Below are 18,895 nucleotides of genomic sequence, written 5' to 3'. Positions count from 1 at the left end.
AGTATACTGAGCAATATTGCAGCATTAACTATTATAGCTATCTTTAATAATTCAAGAGCTGTGACACTGAAACAAAACAAGTCTGTGCCCATAAAACATGCAGCATATTAATACAAGCACTAAGGGCTTTCTAATTAGTTCTGTATTGTTATTATTATCAGCATCAACATCCATCTACCAAATCTACAGGCCTACAGCTCCAGCAACACCTGTGCACCTTTAGATAAACACAAATGTGATCAGAAGAGGTGAAGCCCATTTTGTGTTGAGAATAATTTTCCTCGTCTGCGGAGGCAGATGCACAGCCAAATATGAACCCCCTATATTAAATTCTTAATGAAGCGATTAACATGACGTTAAAGTGTAACAGAGACACTACTACATGATGTTATTGCCTCAGCATTTTAATGCTTACGGCTTCATATCCTCCAGGGGCAGTGCAGGTCTGACAGGAAATAACTGCTGAGAAAACAGAACATCGACCACATCATTGCATGCCTACGCCTCCCTGTGCCCTGATTATAAAACTGCATCTGCCTGAAAAGAGCCAACACAGTCTATTTCATCCCTTTACTGTATGTTGCAGAGTGTATCATCAAAAGCCGAGTGGCATTTGCACAGAAGACTTGATTCTTCCGCTCCTGAACTACTACTTAGCTCCTGCAGTATGTTTTAATCAGCATTTTAGTGTAACAGAACAAAATGCATGACTCAGCAGAATGGACTAAAGAGCGCACATACAGTGATGTGTGTGTAAAAGTGACACCTCTGACAACAGCTGGTTAAATAAGATACTCGACCATTTATTAAATGTACAGAAATACTGTTCAAAATCCACACAAGAATGTGTTGAAGGACAAATCCTTAATTCTAATGTAAACAAAATGGTTGCCCCATCATACACTGTATATATAAAGCAAATGCTTTGGGAATGACAGTTTTCATACGTGGATTAACAGCACTCTTGATTTTAAACCTAATCATGGACAGCTCAATGTGAGTGTCGGTGTGTCGGATGTTGTAAACAGCTTGTAAATCATTTTGTAAACATTACAATAGAATAGATGGGTATCTTGAATTGCGATGGACCCGTAAAGCTGCTGAAGATTAACTGTCACTACCTTTTTGTGCACATATATCCATGAAGTGCTTTTGAAGAATTGTGGCTTTGATAACGGATGCCATGTGGCGCCGCAAAATTACAGAGTGACTAAAAAATAAATACGTCACAGAACAACAGAGAGAGAGTACTTCATAAACATTTTACAGAATCTACAAATCGAATATATCAAAATGATTTTTTTCCACGGTTGGCCTTTTGGAGGATGAGATGCAAATCGCTTTAGCTGCAAATCAAGACAACACAATAGTTATAGCATTGAAGACAATCATCTCAGACCGTTCAGCTCATTTTTACTTTAACCTCAACCTTATTTACAGAAATACAAACCTGATATCAAATACAACCAAATTACAAGAGTTTAGTAAATTTACCAAAAACGCTTCTTCTTCAGTGTTACAGCACAGGCCGACTCACACGATTTGACCTAAAAATGTGCTTATCTAACCATGTCTTGTGAAAGCAGGATTGTTTTTTTTTTTTTCAAAGGGGAGCACAATAAACTACCACACTGGCAGGAGTCATGACAGAGACATTAGCTGCATCTGTAAACATTCATGTCATGATCAACATTGGGCCTCAGTTATCACATCTATCAAAACACATCTAGATATGACAAATGACACGAAAAATCAGTCATTTCTTTAGATAATGCTATCACACTGAAAAAAGCACTTTCTGAGATATCCACAGCCAGTTTAGTCATACAACTCGATTTATGCATCCTGTATTCAACTCGGCTAAAATGACATTTACACAACACCACTGCAGTTGCTTATTTATCATAAATCAGTATTCATAAAGCCACTGTGCAACTAGACATATTTGTTATCTGGTTTGATGTGTATGTGACAATGTTTTGACCAACCTAAAATCCTCCATCACTGTAGCAATGATCACCTAGCTCAGTGGTTCTCAACGGGGGGTTTAGGGACCCCCAGCGGTCCTTGAGTAATTGAGTAGAAGAATAATTTATTTTCGCTATTTAATCCACTATAAGTAAGAGTCATAAGAGTGACTATTCTAATTAAAGGTTTCACTTCCTCCACAGTTATCTCCTTAACAGTACTTGACAACTACAGAATTCTGGTCTGAATCGTAACGAAAAAGTCCTTCCAGAATTTTACGGGCTGTTTTTGGGATAGTTGCGGCCTGATTTCAAAGCAGCTGTTCTTAACATTATGATGCATGTTGCGATGTTTGTAGGCACTTTTTTTTTCAAAGAAATTCTGAGGGCAAGTGAAAATTGCAAAATAAGTTGTGATGTCACTAATTTGTTGCTCATTCATTGTTTTCTACAGAATTAAAAAAGAGGCAGTGGGGGGGGCAACAACAGCTGATATCTGACGCAGCGCTAAAAGACCACTCTCTGCCTGATTAGCTGGAGCCAACACAGCACAACATGATCTCATACCAACACGTCACACTTTACTGCTCAGGCAGGAGCCCCGTAGCAGCGGTTTACATCAAAACGACTCGACTTCGTCATGAAAGCCGTTAATAACTGTTGGGTAACGTAAGCTGTGTGATGCTAACAGTTAGCCCTGCCACTGTGTCCACTAAACAAAGATCCAGTCCCACAGCAATAGTCTCACGATAAACACACGGAGAAAGAGAGGCTGAGCGACTCAATATGCTGCACGCACCTCTACAATGGTCTGAGGTTTACCCATTTAAAATAGTTAATTATTTTGGTAACCTTGCAGTGATAAGACATAATTGCAAAGTTGTACAGAATTGTCAGGCGTTGGCTGAATTTGTGTTAATGAATTTGCCATCATAACATTGCAACATCCTGGAGGGACTGACTAACAATCTAAATATTTTCAGATGGAGGTGCCTGAAGCAAAATCTTGTTAAAATAAGGCTTCGTGACCTAATGTGCATCTATTTCAGGGTCCTTGACATGAAAAAGGTTGAGACCACTGCCCTCTCTTTAGCTTTACTTTAGCTGTGATTTGATGTGAGTAAGCGCTACAATCACTGAAAAATGTGTCACCGTTCTGCAAGCAAGAGATTTTCCACTCATTCATGAAAATTCAAACAGTCAAAAGTATGTCCCACATTCGAAAGTGGGTGTTTTGAAACGGAAAAAAAAGTGCAAACCCACTGGCAATTGTGTTTTGGTTTGAATCAAAAGTTCATCTAAAGTGTCGCTGAATGTGTTGAGTAAAACAAAAAAGTTGAATTATCTAATTTCTTAGCCCTTGTGAAAATATATGTTGGCGTTAATTTATGTGTATTTAATTTGTGAGTTTCTGTGTAAAGTGATACCAGCAATACTTTACACAGAATGTTTTGGGAAGAGTTCAAGGCCCATTGATGCTTACTCAATGACTCCAGGTCCCTTATAGCTTATAGGGCAAGTTGGCCTACCCACCCATACATGCTGTGAAGCAAGACAGCAAGAGGGTGACGCATTATTTATCAGCATGCTAAGAGCCGGTTGAACTATTACTATGAACTATTTCAAACAGCCACTAAAATAAAAACCAATATGAGCTAAACAAAGGATGTTGGACTGAGATCATTTTACTCAAGAACTGGCCAAAATTTAGAGGGAAAGGGAAAATGAAAAATATTTTTGATGAGAACTGCTTGCTGGGTAATTTTTTTTTAACTGAAGGGTCACATCATTCATCTATATGCAAATGCATTGAACATTCAAAGAATCACCATAAAAAAATGATAAGTAAACTAAAATGTCCCTGCCATGATGTTTATACAATGACTAAATGAACAATCGTGCTCCTACTCAAAACTCAAGTAGATACTTTCAAGTGTGTTAATACAGCTATCCAGGGAAAAACATGAACGCTATTGACAAAAGAGGCCCAATGTTTGGTCATCTGCTAAGAGGAGTTATGAGAGATACTGTATGAGACGGAGAATATGTACACAGTGAATGTGAGAGCTGGTCTGGAGGCGGAAAAAGAGTTTGCTCCCCAATCCTACCGACACTTCCCTAAACGCCATCTGTCTCTTGGTCAGACATGGTTTTCTCACTCACACCTATTTCCCTTCCTTGTCCTCTAAGCGACCTGGAGTAAAAATGTAGTCCAAGGCTTGTCTCTCCGCAGCGGCCACGTTGGGGTGCCAGAGGTCCACCATGAACACCACCCTGGGGCCGTCCTCTGCGCCGCCTGCACACACAGACACATTGCAACAGAAAAACAAAGAGCCCCATTTTGACATGATCTTGATGTGAAACAAGGGCTGGGCGATATGGAAAAAAAATCAAATATTTTTGACAAAAGACCTTGATATTGATAATGCCATGATATTAGGAATGACTACTGGTGCTTTGATAAAAATATTTACGCAATGAGATTTTTGATAAATAATCATCAGTAATGTGGACGTAAAGACTAAGTGAGTAAACTCTGCAGGAACTGGGCAATAGTTAAATCATGTTTTGCCACTGGGTGTGTGCAATATGTCTTTTGTGCAATATTTCGGCCAACATTGTGTGAATGTGTGTGTAAATGGGTGAATGTGACATGAGTAAAAGCGCTTTAAGTGGTATGAAGATTAGAAAATCGCTATGCAAGTGCAGTCCATTTACCTTTTACCATGGTATTGTAATGTATTGTATCGTATCATATCGTATTGTATAGTATCATATCGAATCGTATCATATTGGCAAATAATAGAACAGCTAGAAAAGTCTGGTGAGCTCAAAAAATTACATCTGTTTACTGTAACACAACATTTAAAACCAGGAAAAGACAACACTTAGGATATTACAATTTACAAAATCTAAGACAATATCTATTCTCATATTATGATATCGATATCTCGAGATATTGCCAAGCCTTGGATCAAACCCTATCAGCCTCAGACAAGCTCTTAACTGACTTTCATGATAATGGATTATACCATTTTTAGGTCAATCCTCCTTAAAGAAATAAATAAAAAAGGATAGAGTGCAATAAAAGATTCAGTTTTAATCCCATCTTACCCTCGTGGAAGGCCCTGTGGAGGAAGGAGTCATCAAAAAGCAGACAGCTGCCCTCAGACCAGCACTGTGGCTCTCCACCAACAACAAGCTCACAGGAGGGGGGCACTCTGAGACCTGCCAGAGAAAAATAGCAAACCATCCATGTGTCATTATGAGACAGCAAAGCGTTTTGTGCTGCCAACCAATCTCCCAGGTAACAGATCCCTGACAAAATGCCCTAGTCTCAGAGTGTCCTGCATTATTACAGTATTCTGTTTTAAAGCACCTTATGAAAGACCCTGTCTGCGCAACAATAAACATCACTATTTATAGCCATCTCACGGGGTAATGTTGGAAATAGAATCAAAGCTCAGGTGCAGTGACAGCAATAAAAATCACCACATAAGCCATTGAATTCAGCCACGTGCCACCATGACCCGAGAGGATCTAGATTTTTAGTCTCTAAACTCGACAGCAGCTGATTCACTTTTTCTTTTTTTAATTATCTGCTGTTGTGTGGAGGTGAACACACAACGAGCCTCAGAAATCACATGGCTGAATCAGTTACGGCTCACTAAACATTTTAGCTCTCTTACCCAGGTGGCAGCGCAGCCTGACATTTGTTGGACCGTAATGCTCAGTGATCAGAGCTCCGGGCGTCAGCACAGAGAAGCAGGCGTTTCCGAACACGTTGTTGGCGATGAAGGTGCGCAGCTGGCCCAGCACCCTCCAGGCCCTTGGACACCTCCTGACGTTAAGAACCAGAGGGGTGCCTTGGTTGACCAGGTAGTAGGTCCACCACTGCCCCCGAGGGGTGTTGTTGGCTTTCCACCCTGGTGGCAGTGAGGAGCCGCTGCGTGCTGGAGGTTGGTGGTAGATGCTCTCGAACTCGGCCAGGAGGGCGGGGAAGCTCTGCTCCAGCAGCTCCACATCGTGTCTCTGTACTTCTCTAGAGAAGAAAGGAGCTGATGGGAGATCTGGGAGGAAGAACACTTCTGGCCGCTGGATGGTCGGTCGGCTGTTAAGGTATCGACCTTGATCACGGACTCCTTTATGCACCCTGCCCATCCCGGACCAGGTGTAGCGTTTGGCATAATCCTGCAGGCTGTGATAGAGCCTCTGGTTCAGACTCTCTCCGGCACTGGTGCATCGGAAACACTCTGACGACTGGCAGAAAGCAAAGCCGTTCTGCTCTTCTAACATCGAGCCATGCTTCCCTTTCCCCCTGCCACGGCAGTCTGAACTCATGAAGCCCCCCACCACCCCTCCGATCCGGCTGGGCCCAGCCAGATACCTCCCACGCAGAGGGCTGGAGCCGTGCTCCCGGCCCACCCTGTAACAATACCACATAAAAAGCAGCAGCACACACATGGCTATGGCGAACGCACAGATCTCACACTCCCTTATAGACTGCATCCCTCCGGCCACCATCTCCCTCACATTCTCTAGCGACCACTCCATCTCGGCTCAGATTGCTGAATCTGACGGTGGGGGTAAAAAAAAAAGTGCTGATGAGAGATCAGTTAACACGTCTTTTCTTGATCGAAAGGGGCCTTAAAGCACACACAGGGCATTAGAGAGTCTAGTGTCAAGCAGCTCTTATCGCCCCCCCTATGGTACACAGTCTGCTGATCTGATCTGACACACTCGCTCTTCAGACCTAACATTTCAGCACTCTGCAACGAGGAAAGGTTTCTCCTTGCATGATGTCTGGCTGTGCGGTATTTGTGCTGCTCCCTCTGTGGTTCTCTCAGACAAATGCAGACAGACACCGCGCCTTAGGTAAATCTGTTCTCTGAAAAACAAAGACAGAAGGAGAGAAAGAGGGGTGAGGAGAGAGGGTGATACTGTAACTGATATTGGGGAGGGGGGGTCGCTGTAAATGACATCAATACTCCAAACTCTTTTTATGTGTTGGCATCCAGAATGAGTTAACCTGATGCAGGTATCATAACAGTGAAAACATATCCGTCCTCCTCAGAGTTTGATCCTGTATGCACCACACACACACACACACACACACACCTGCTGAAACTCACCCACACACTGTGGACTTCAAAATGACTGCACCCCATACACACACACTTTGAACACATTTTGGGATTCACACACTCCTGTACTGCACTGTATAAAACCATGAGTCATTGGCACATTGCTGCATTTAACACAAATGTCTCCCTTTTTATATTTTTGCGCACCACGCACACAGGCGCGCGCACAAAACAGTGAATTATGTAAACTTAAACAGTGTTGATACCCACCCACATGTATAATTGGCATTCATAGGTTGCTCAGCAGGAGCTGCATAAACGGATCCTCGGGGGGAGGGAGGGGGCGAGATGTAGTCTGTGTAATGGTATAGGCCTTAGTTTAAAAAAAAAAGAGACTGGATTACATGAATATGATTATATAATGATAATGGACCAGCAGCCAAAACGCGAGGAGTGCAATGCGTCAACTGTGATCAGAACTCCACGATGCTCCCTCACCAAAAATGGTCGGGTAATCCTGCTCCAATAGATCCTCCCCTACATCCTGTCTGACAGCATCAAGACGCCCCCACAGCCCCCACACACTCCTGCTGCTTTTAGGACACACTGACCATCAAAACCCAACCATAAAGCCATATAAAACACACACACACACACACACACACACACACACAAACACATACATACACCCTTCTTTATCCCTCCACTGTTTCCATGTTATGTCAGAGCCAACGGGACCAAGCTGCCATACAAACTGATCACCAACACACTGACGAGCTGTAACGTCCAATAAGCCTCGTCAAAAACAAGCACTAACCGAGCTCCTCGTCTGTATCTACGTGGATGTTTTGGTGCGTTGATTTCGTGCACAGGTTTGCATCCATACCTACTCAACATTCATGACTGTGGCCAGTGGAGAGGAGAGGCGCACAGGTGTTTCTCCAGGCGAAGCTGCGCACCACTGCAGTGCACAAGGTAGACGGATATCACTGGCCAACATTCTAGGAAATATCTCCAAAATGCACCAAAGAAGTCCTAACCGGAGCCCACAGCCATCGTGTAGCAGAGAGGAGTGAGAAGACTGTCCCCAGCGACGGTTTCACTCCCTGTCTGTCTCTAATGGACAGCAGCGTCGGCCAGGCTTTCAGACAATATTGTTGTAAATACTGAAGCTCCACCAGGGAAGACACCCAGCGACAAGCGACCAAAGGAAAGCAAGACAGTGTTTCCGGTTGGGCCTTTCAAAATAATAGTCTGTGAGACGCTTGTTGACATCAGCCTTTAAAAGTTCTGGAACCACCACGACTCTGAAGTCCTGTGATATCCATGCCAAACAACAAGAAGTCAACAAGTCTGAGCAGCTATTTCTGCTGTTTCCTCCTAAAGGACTGCTTTAGCAGTTTAGCCACTTTTCTACAATTCTACAATTTCATTTAGCAGACGCTTTTATCCAAAGTGACGTACAACACAAGCAACACCTTTTTTTTTTTTTTTTTTTTTTTTGGAACCAAAGTAATAACCAGTGGCGATCTCAGCATCTGGGATTCAACAATCTCAGTATCACTACTTACGATGACAGTCAACATACAACATCACACAACTTTGTCAGTGCTAGATAATCATTAGGTGCTGGGTTTTGGACCATCTGACTTAATTTACCCCAAAGGGCAAAGAGGAGAAGAGTCAGGTTAAGTGCCTAGGTGTTCTCGGAACAAATGAGTTTTCAATTGTCTCTTAAAAGTAGAAAGGGACTCAGCAGAACGCACAGAGTTTGGAAGTTTGTTCCACCATTTGGGAACAACAGATTGAAAAAGAGAAATAGTCAAGACTTAAACATGCTGCATCCTACAATTACCATAATGCAACACGGTAGCGTCTTCCATTAGAATTTTCTTGTCATATGAAATGTCCAGTGTGGAGGATTTAAGAGGATATTTTCGTTGCTGGGCACACGCCTCGTATCTCCACATTCTATATTTTCCTTTTTTTCCTCATAAATTAAATATATTGCCCCCCTTCTACATCTGTCAGTGGGTTTTACCATTTCTCAACCACTCAACCAATGTATTTAAAGCTTGTGATCTGCGCCCAACAGAAACGATATATTGGCACATATGAAGTATGATCATAATATTTTTTTTCTTTAGTGTATAATCATCGGAAACTATGATTATTGATGTGTTTTCAATTATCTTAGAATGAGCTGTTTTTTGGGGGGGGTTTAACATACTGAGCATGTCTTCCATATTCTTTCTACAGTATCCCAAACGGACAAACCCAACACTGGCTCTGGACGGGGCCATTTGTGCTACTGCGTTTTGTAGTTACCATTTGTGTTACTGCGTTGTTTTTTCAACCATTTGCACACTAGTTAAGTTTTATTCTGTTGTAATCTACAACCTCACTGCTAGATGCCACTAAATCCCACACACCAGACCTTTAAATTCTCTCCTCTTTCAGACCCAGTACTCTCAGTTTATAACACAGGTTTTCTCTAAAATACAGAGTGATTTTGTCAGACTTCACAGAGCTCCCAACTAACAGAGGACATTATACAACTGTTATCACATACTGGCTCGAACTCTCAATGACAAGTGAACCGACCTGTACTATTGGTACTATTGCACTGTTGGAGTAAGTAGCAATACTACTCTGTTACAAGAAAAAGTCATGCATTCATATTCTTATTTAAGTAAAAGTGCAAAAGTACTAACTTTTACTTACCAAAAGTAAAAGTACTTATTAGGCCCTTTTCGGGATAATATGCTATATATCACGTCTCTGTACTAGAATTATTGATGCATTAATGTGTGCATCACTTTACTGTTGCATGTGGTAATAGTAGAGCTAAATTTAATTGCTTTATTAACTGCTGCTGGATATATTTATTCATTATACATTATTATTTAGATTTTGTAATAAGTAATCACAAAAGATGTATTTTCATGTCATTATTATAACAATTTCAATCTGCAGAGTAACAACAGCTGTCACATCTTTCTGCTCTGGCATTTTTAATTTAAAACAAATTGAGTTGTGAAGCCACAGAATCAGTACTAAAGCTACTGGTTGATTCATGTATTAATCAACTTATTAAGGTATGACGAAAAAAATATCTGCAAACATTTTGATAATTGATTTATTAGTATTTATTTAAAATATAGAGACATGATGTTTTTCTCAATCATTTCATAAATAAAATAATCAAATAGCAGCATTGCTAAAACCCTCCATATTCTGTTTTCCATGTTTTAATAAATCAGTTATTTTACTTTGAAAGCAACATTGCCTGATATCCGGTGTCGCTCTGGTCATCTCAGGTTGACTTGACTGCATTGACAGCCTCCCTCTTCCGTATGCCTCATGGCTCGCCCCTCGACTACAGTTCGATATGACTGCAGACAGCATTTCCCAAGATGCATTGCCACTTGGCTGGATTGCGCTCAAGCAGTGATAGAGCAGTAGTTTGATGGTGATAGTTTATGACAAAATACGACAACTTTTTCTAGAAGGATCTAACCGCAGACCTCACGTCCCACAGGGACCCGACGCTCCTCCCTGTGGCTCTCACACCACCGGCCCCTTAAAGACTGCAGGACCCTTGTTACCTGGTGCATGAATACTCAGAACAAGTACAGCAACATATCATTACACAATAACAACAATAACAGAAACTCATGAACATCAGTCTGACAGGCCCTGTCTGGAGCTGTAACCCTTTGAAACCTGAGCAAATGGTTTTTTGGGTCAACAAATGCATAAGGAACATGGCAAGGGTTCATAAGAAGTTACAAGAAAATTACTTGAAAATAAGTTGAAAAGGGGAGAAATAAAAGCAAATAAAAAAAACAACAAAAACAATCAACGAAATGCCCCGAAAAAAACAAAATAAACAAACAAAAAGACCATAACACCTATATAATACTAACATATATTAACACTTAGCCTATAGTTTTCTGGGATTTTTTCTCTTTTTTGATGTTTTTAAAATAATCACCCCCCATTTAAAAAAAAAACGTCATTCTCTTGTCTTAATTTAATGTTTGCTCACAATGTGTGGGACATTTCTTGCCAGGTTGGACATTGCATTTCCCTACATTTTTTTAAAAAACATCAAACCATTTTTGCTCAAGTTGAAAAGGATTAAATTGCTTTTGAAAGGCATCTGAGCGCAACACCAGAAACTGAATGTAAATCCTTTTTTTTGTCAAAGCATTAATTGGCATTTGTTGAACACAAGTGAAGTTATCCCACAATTTGGGATTTAAAGGTGGGAATACCTTTTTTGTTTTTATCTGGATCACTTTCTAAGATCCTAATTAGTAGACTAGAGTGTATCTCCATCTGAAACCTGCTATCTGTTCCCTGAGTGAAGTTCATCACCCTGCTGTGTGAGAGCCACAGGGTCAGGTCTGTAGTACGGTTCGAGGTGAAACCTCCTCAGGCATGGCACAACAGCTGGGGACAAAATATAGTTCCTCCCCTCCTGCGCCCCAGGCGGGAGGTGGAGCCTGGCTGAGCCGTGCACGCCCCTTCTGATTGGGTCTGCTGTGCTCCTCCTCATCAAGTCAGTCAGAAAGTTCATTAACCAGAGGTGATAACCTACAAAGGTTAGATAAAACTTTAATGATCCTCGTGGAGGTACTGGATAAGATCAGCCATGGCGAGGTCAAAGGCGAGGGTGTACACTTGTTGCGCGCTGATGCTGCTCTGCTTGGTTGCAATAATTGTGTGTATTGCTGTGCTCGTGAGGCGCAAATGTCCAGATGACACTTTCTCAAGCGCCGCTGTGGCCGCAGACTCTGGGAAATGTTCGCAGATTGGACGGTGAGTGACGCTTTAGTTATTATGGGTGCACAAACTTTTCCATTTTTTTTTTTTTTTTTTTGGTCAGCAAGGCGCTTATCAGAGGCAGCAGAGTTCATATGACGCACAGCACGCACTGCCTATTTGGCACTCACTAAAACTACCTACTATTCTATTCATATTTTAATAGGCTAGAAAAGAACACAGCAGAGGGGTGACAGCTTAAATTCTGATAAACATGCCTCACTGAATCAAATGTAAGTCTATATATTTAATATTAAATAAACAAGAACGTGTTTTTCATAACATGCAAAACATAAGCACGCCATTTCCCTATCAGGCAGGTAAGGCTGCAAGCAGCATAACGGAAATGGATTGGCATGATGAGCGTGATCTCTTTCAGGGACATACTAAAACAGGGGGGCTCGGCCGTAGATGGCGCCATTGCTGCGCTGCTGTGCACCTCCGTCATGAACCCGCAGAGCATGGGCATTGGAGGGGGGTCCATATTCACAGTGATGGACAGCTCTGGTAACAGCCACACTCATTCAGCCCTCTAATGCAGCAGAACTAACCAGTGTCCTGCGGTGGAGACTATTGATCATAACCCCTCTTTTCAAAAGGCAATGTGAAAATCATCAACTCCAGAGAGACTGTGCCTGCCACGTTTAAATCTGACCTGCTCAAGTCATGCCCCAAGACCTTCCAGATGATATCAGGTACTCCTCTGGCATATCACCTTATCTACAAGACCTGCAATTGTTTTCGTTTCCTGATTCTTTTGTTTTCAGCATTTCTTGTTTTTCTCGCTCTGAGTGTTGTTGTTTCGGGTATTAGGTCACCAGGTTCATGCATTATCACGCACAAGGAAGCAAGGATGAGTATTCAGTGTAGCTCACATCTGGAGAACTTAACCTTCCACATAAGGGCACAAAGTTGAAATATTTATGTCAGGTCCAGGGGTGTAGATACTGTCACTCCTTTCTTGGACATGCAAATGTCTTTGTTTTTTCTTTGTAATGCATGCTTCCCATGCACTTGGGTCTTATTGTATACATTGTCGGGGCCCAACAGTCCTGACATAGAAACTGGCCACCAGCTGAGCTCTCAGCCAAGACCCCACACACAGCGGAAAAGGAGTCCTAGAGCAGCTATTAATCATGCCGTGCTCTTGTAAGTTTATTTAAGTAGATGGGAAAGAACTATCTCTCTGATATAATGACAATATTATTAGACAGAAAAAATTTTGTTTAGTGTATAATAGTTAAATGAAGGAAAAAGAAAAGCTGAAAACAACATTGTGAAACAGCTAAACATATCTACAGGGAAGAGAGTCCATAAACACATTTATCTAAGTAAACTGGTAGATGTGAACAATTATCTTTCTGTCTGCTCTAGGCTACCTAGCTCCCTTATAGGTGGAAGAAGTACTAAGAGGCTTAACTTAAATATACCAATATACTAATGTAAAAATACTCCATCTTAAATAATTGGCCTGCATTCGAAAGCTTACTTAAAAGTACAGAAGGATTATCAGTAAAATCTGCTTAAAGTATGAAAGCAAATGTACTAAAAATGGTCCCGTGACTAATGTGTTAGTATACAATTTATAGGATTATTAAGTTGTTAAAGGGGAAGTTACCCCAACATGGAAATACATATTTTTCCTCTTTCCTGTAGTACTGTTTATAAATCTAGATTGTTCAGGTGTAAGATTCAGGTGTATGATAATAACAGTTATTATTTAAAACCTAGTGAGATATTTGATGGAGAGTCAAACAACTTAAAAATGTGACGCTAATTTTGCACCACTGTTTTGTAAACTAGAAGGGTTGTTGGCCACATGATTCTGTAAAGTTACTTGTGACTTCAGCTATGAGATAAAGGTAATGGAGTGAAAGTTTAATATTTCTGGCTAAAATGTGGTGTAGAGTAGAAGAATTAAGTCCCATTAAAGGTCCATAATGTAGAATTGATGGGGACATATTTGCAGAATAATCAGTACCATGTTTTCATTAGTGTTTAATCACCCAAAAGTAAGAATCATAATGTTTGCAGATCCTAAGAATCAGCCTTTATATCTACATAAGGAGTGGGTCCTCCTCCACAGTCCGCTATGTTATTTATACAGTAGCCCCGAATGGACAAATTAAACACCAGCCCTAGATAGGGTCCTTCCAGTCTTTGCATTGACCATTGTAGCTCTCCTACATGCTTGGCACTGGGGAGAAGTTTCAGTTGGTTGCAGTTTCCAACCTCACCCCTAGATGCCACTAAATCCTACACAATAGACCTCTAAATGCAAATAGTAAATTAATAGTAAATTAGTTGATTAGAAACACCTAAAATCGTGCCTGAGTACAGAACTCGAGTAAATGTTGTTGAAACTTACTTCTCTATCCATCCATCTAGGTAGCGAATGGATTGGGGTCCCAGGGGAAATTCGAGGTTATGAGAAGGCTCACAATCTGTATGGGAAGTTGCCATGGCACACCCTCTTCGAGCCGACCATTAAACTGGCCAGAGAAGGTTTTCCTATCCCTCCGATCCAGGGTCGATACATCCCGTACATCAACATGAACCTGACTCAGCCCTTACGGTATGAAAGCTAACCCAAACTTGGCTCAGAAACAAAATGAATATTGCACCTTTCTACATAACCCATAAGTGATATTTTCTTTCTTTGTATTTGTCCTTTAGGAAGTTCTATACAGATGAGAATGGGAACTTGCTGAAGACTCATGATATTGTGAAGTTCGAGAAACTGGCCGACACTTTGGAAACAATTGCAAAACATGGAGCGGACGAATTTTACACTGGAAACATAGCAAAGGACTTAATTCGTGACATAGAGGACGCAGGTAATGTCAGAGGGGTTTCATCCTCTCCTTTTTCAGCCATTTTCTATCTCTGCCACGATGGCACAATGATCTAATTACAAATGAACAAATCAATTGGCTCTGTAAAGCACTGCAGCAATCACTCACTGACTCCAGTGTGAGCTGCCTGCATCCATTAAATGTCTTGATTATGTGGAGCTGAGTTGCACTTTGTTCAGTTCTGCTTAGCAGAGCCACTTGTTTCAATGTTTTTGCTCAGGAGGAACAATCACGGCGCGAGACTTGGCATCGTATAATGTTACTGTGACTGATGCGTGGGCCGTTCCTTTGGGAGAGTACCAGATGTACATACCCCCACCCCCTGCAGGAGGCATCATCCTCAGCCTCATCCTCAACGTCATGAAAGGTTCCTGCTGCACACAGTCTGCAGAGCTGCGGCTCATCCACATTTTGAAGCCACATAATGAGGCTTGTTAGCTGCGTTGAACAGAGAAATGCCAAATGAATATGTTGCTTGGTTGTTGCTTATGAGTTATTCAACTTAATGAGGAGACTGAACGAAGGTGTGAACATGAGTGTTTCATGAAAGGAAGCATCAAAGATACTGCAGTGGAATACATGTGGGGAGATTAAACAGTTTTCTTAATTTACAGGGTATAACTTGAATCCAGCATCACAAAAGACACTGGCCTATCATCGCCTCATTGAAGCTTTCAAGTTTGCCAATGGATTAAAGGCACACATCCGTGATCCACGCTTCAGCTCAGAGGAAGTAAGTTAGTTTGAAGTAGTTAAGTCCATTTATGGCTTATAAACACTTCTGGAAGAAGTATTTATATCCTTCACTTAAGTAAAAGTTGTAAACAACAATGCACATATTCCCCACCATTAAAAACACGAAGGAAGCTTTGACAAAATTTAAGGCAAGGCAGGTTTATTTGTCTAGCACATATCATACAACAGGGCAATTCAAAGTGTTTTACAGAGCAATAAAATATAAAAACATAATGAAGAATACAGAATTACAATAAAAGAATAGAGATAAGATATAAAAGGTAAAATTGATTATTAAATGATTAAAGAAATTTAAAAGAATAATCACCATTAAAAATAGCAAAAGTGTAGACAAGAGATGCAAAGATAAAAAAAATTAAAAAGACATGTAAACCATAGATTGATGTAGAAAAAGCACAATTTGCTGCATGAAAGTATCACCAGAAAATTAACGTGGTAAGAAGGCATTGAGCAACAAAGGAAAAACTGACCCAAAAATGTGTAAAAATATGAGTAAAAAGCAAAAAATGTACCTGAAAAATACCCTTAAGAAGGTTTTTAAAAAGTAAAAATAACAATAACAAGGTAATTATTTATTATTAATTTCTTTCAATTTGTGGAACATTTCATGCCAAGCTCCTCATTGCCTTTTTCCCCCAAATTTTTTGGGTAAAAATGCACCAATTAGCTCAGGCTTCAAAGGTTCTGTGAAATGTGTCTGAAAACAGCACGAGGAAAGTGATGTTGCTTCAGGTTTCAAAGGGTTAAGTGATGCTGTAGACCCCCAAACCCATCGTTTCATACGTGTTTCCCCCCAGATATTGAAATGAAAACTTCAAGATAGACTCCATGCATAATTGAATTTTGATTAGCCATTTCCTTATTAATTTAAACCTATACTCTAATTAACACATATGCATACATCACATACCCAAAAATCAAACATCTACAATTTTATATTATTATTTACAGAATTTCTTTTTTTTAAGTAACCACATAAACAAAAAGTAACCCCTGTAAACACTTAGTGATTGTCAAACCCCCTCCTCATCGATGTACCTTGTGAAAATCATGTTTTTTTACAATAACAACATGTAGTTTTAATAATTTAACTTGCAGTAGGCCAAGTTGGGTTAAACTACATTCAAATCTTTATAGCTTTTTTTTTTAAAAAGCACAAATCTAATTTGGGCGATAGTTGGGCGATAGAAGTGCAAAAATAGGGACTGAAAGGGTTAAAATGGGCTGAAGTTCCCCTTGCAAATATGTTCTGGCAGTTTCTTCTTGTCATCCCCCACAAAGCAAGAAGCCTGAAATATGATCATAACTTTACCTTTGAAATGAATGTTTTTTTTGTTACGTGCGTGTGTGTTTTTGAATGCTCTGTTTCTGTCACAGATGGCCAAGAAATTCACAGAAGAAAGCTTTGCCGAGCACATACGGAGCTTGATCAGCAGCAGCGAGACTCACAGTCCACAGTATTACAACATCACCCCGTCTCTGGACAGCGTGGGCACCACGCATGTGTCTGTGTTGGCTGAGGACGGCTCTGCTGTGTCTGTCACCAGCACCATCAACCACATGTCAGTATCTGACGGGTTTCTGCTTCACAGCGAGAAATCAACCATCACGTATTACTGTTGGTTTGAAAGTAGAGGAGTAAGAAGATTTAAGAGATTAAGAAATGAGTGTTTTTGTAAAAGGAATTTGAAAATAAATCTCTCGTCTTGAAAGACTCCAGTCATCACAGACCAAAAGTTTTCTGTAACAGCACAGTTAGAGAAAAGCTCAATTTTTAGAAGTGCGTCTGTGTTACAAGTAGATCTGGTTCATTTAGTGTCTTTTCTTCACAGATTTGGCTCCAAGGTCTTCTCTCCGACCACCGGAGTCATCCTCAACAATCAGCTGTCTGACTTCTGTGGCAGAGCCGATAACATCTTTCCTGGTAATAACATCAGCACGATGCGTCTCTGATCAGTGAGATCATTTCAATACATTTTCATTTTCAATACAAGTAATACAGTTTTTTTGTTGTCAGTAACAAGTAATTTATTGTCATATAACTGCATTACATGAAAGTAGCAGAGGACTTTTATTTTGACAAAATTAAAGACATATCCACCTTAAAATGGTGCTAAAATTGGCGCATAAAAATTCACCAGAATGTAGGAAATTAAGTGTTCGATGCTCAAGTTTTTTTCTGGCAGGGGACCCCAAAACCCTCCATGTTATATGTGTTTACCCCAATAATCAAAGAAAACCTTCACACTTGCACAAGGCAAATGAACATATTGTCATTACTGCAAAGCTGACCTCTGGCACAGGATTAAATACCTTGCACAGAAGTGCTTTAATAGCATCCACACAGCCTATGTAGATATCAGGCAAAGATCTTCTTATAATGTAACAGCGCACAACATGTTTAGGCTTACAAACCTCTTTTAGCCCCACTAATGGAACTGCAGACTATGGTAATGTCAGTCTGTCGGTTCTCCACTTTGGTTTAGAATGATACATCTCAACAACCGTGGAAGAAAAATGACAAATAAATCTACTTTGTACTTGTACCTTGAATGGATTACCATGAAATGTTGTGCAGACATTTATTCTCAGGATGAATTATAATATCTAATTTCATCTAGCGCTTTCAGTTTGTTCAATACCTGCAAGACTTTCATGTCAGAAATTATATTTCATGTCCAAAATGAAACATGAAGAAGCAACATTCGTGTCCTGTCCAACACCTATTTTATAGTAATATTTCAATATTCAATCATATAAACCAATGCCGCAGCACCCATTCCCACAACTAACCCACAATGTTGATACTCAGGTTTTTGCGTCAGCTTCTGTAGTTAACAGTCCTCTTGCAATGAGAGTGTTGGAAAAAAGATACATTTTTCAAACACAAAACTGCTTTATTCAGTGATTTCACCGGCCCCACTTGTTTTGGGATAATTTGACTCCTTGTAAAAACCTCCCAAACAATTAACATTGAAGGAATTCTAACAAGTTTCAGCTGGTTGCAATCTGCAATCCTCACCACTAGATGCCACTAAATCCCCCTAAATCTTACACATGCTCCTTTAAGCTTTAGCCTGCCTCTCTGTCCAAGAATATTTTTTATTTATGCAAGTAAATCATATTAACTAATGACATTCCCATCAGCCTCAGCTGTACTTTGTTTAGTGCTAAGGAGCAAATGTTAGCATGCTAACATGCTAGCCTCAGATAATATATAGTAAACATTGTACCCGCCAAACATTAGTGTGCGAGCATTTTTTAAAAAATTGTGTGTATGTTAGTATGCTGATGTCAAAATCCTGCTCAAGGTACAGGCTCACAGAGCTGCTGGCGTGCGGACTGTTGGTCTTGCAATATGAACCCTACAACCTCAGAAAAGTAGATCCTTTGTTTATCAGAA

The 18,895-nt window shown here is 40.5% G+C and overlaps 2 protein-coding genes across 4 annotated transcripts in view; one reads left to right on the top strand and one right to left on the bottom strand.

Moving 5' to 3' along the window:
- The window catches only part of ggt5a (gamma-glutamyltransferase 5a), a 37,023-nt gene that overhangs the window by 16,448 nt on the left and 1,680 nt on the right, over positions 1 to 18,895 (top strand). Inside the window, exons 1-9 of one of the 2 annotated variants that reach the window (XM_042488224.2) lie at positions 11,612 to 11,878; positions 12,261 to 12,388; positions 12,481 to 12,576; positions 14,270 to 14,456; positions 14,558 to 14,718; positions 14,957 to 15,103; positions 15,351 to 15,469; positions 16,870 to 17,054; positions 17,325 to 17,416. In XM_042488224.2, coding sequence (XP_042344158.2) covers positions 11,712 to 11,878; positions 12,261 to 12,388; positions 12,481 to 12,576; positions 14,270 to 14,456; positions 14,558 to 14,718; positions 14,957 to 15,103; positions 15,351 to 15,469; positions 16,870 to 17,054; positions 17,325 to 17,416 — 1,282 coding nt within the window. In that variant the 5' untranslated portion in view covers positions 11,612 to 11,711. Of the gene's footprint in view, positions 1 to 11,611; positions 11,879 to 12,260; positions 12,389 to 12,480; positions 12,577 to 14,269; positions 14,457 to 14,557; positions 14,719 to 14,956; positions 15,104 to 15,350; positions 15,470 to 16,869; positions 17,055 to 17,324; positions 17,417 to 18,895 lie in introns of those variants that run through there. The other variant, XM_088077075.1, reaches the window with a different exon arrangement.
- asphd2 (aspartate beta-hydroxylase domain containing 2) lies at positions 780 to 8,259 on the bottom strand. Of its 2 annotated transcripts, none has more exons than XM_042488661.2 (4): positions 7,938 to 8,259; positions 5,657 to 6,855; positions 5,082 to 5,195; positions 780 to 4,263 (listed from the first exon to the last, which is right to left on the bottom strand). In XM_042488661.2, the coding sequence occupies exons 2-4, from the start codon at positions 6,519 to 6,521 to the stop codon at positions 4,133 to 4,135; spliced, it is 1,110 nt and encodes a 369-aa protein (XP_042344595.1). In that variant the 5' UTR covers positions 6,522 to 6,855; positions 7,938 to 8,259; the 3' UTR covers positions 780 to 4,132. The 2 variants fall into 2 exon arrangements, with proteins under 2 accessions (XP_042344595.1, XP_042344596.1); XM_042488662.2 differs by having other exon boundaries at positions 7,942 to 8,259.

The sequence above is a fragment of the Plectropomus leopardus genome, chromosome 4 (assembly GCF_026936395.1).
Source record: "Plectropomus leopardus strain MGB_pleo_1.0 chromosome 4, ASM2693639v1, whole genome shotgun sequence".
In the NCBI taxonomy this organism is placed as follows: Eukaryota; Metazoa; Chordata; class Actinopteri; order Perciformes; family Serranidae; genus Plectropomus; species Plectropomus leopardus.
This window is presented reverse-complemented; position numbering and strand designations above follow the sequence as displayed.

Bases quoted from the DNA above. Each gene is read 5' to 3' on its own strand.
- asphd2 (XM_042488661.2), bottom strand. From the start codon at position 6,521: ATGGAGTGGTCGCTAGAGAATGTGAGGGAGATGGTGGCCGGAGGGATG. The intron at 5,196-5,656 runs GTAAGAGAGCTA...TTTCTCTGGCAG, and splicing joins CAGGCTGCGCTGCCACCTGG to GTCTCAGAGTGCCCCCCTCC. The intron at 4,264-5,081 runs GTAAGATGGGAT...CTGTGTGTGCAG, and splicing joins CCACAGGGCCTTCCACGAGG to GCGGCGCAGAGGACGGCCCC.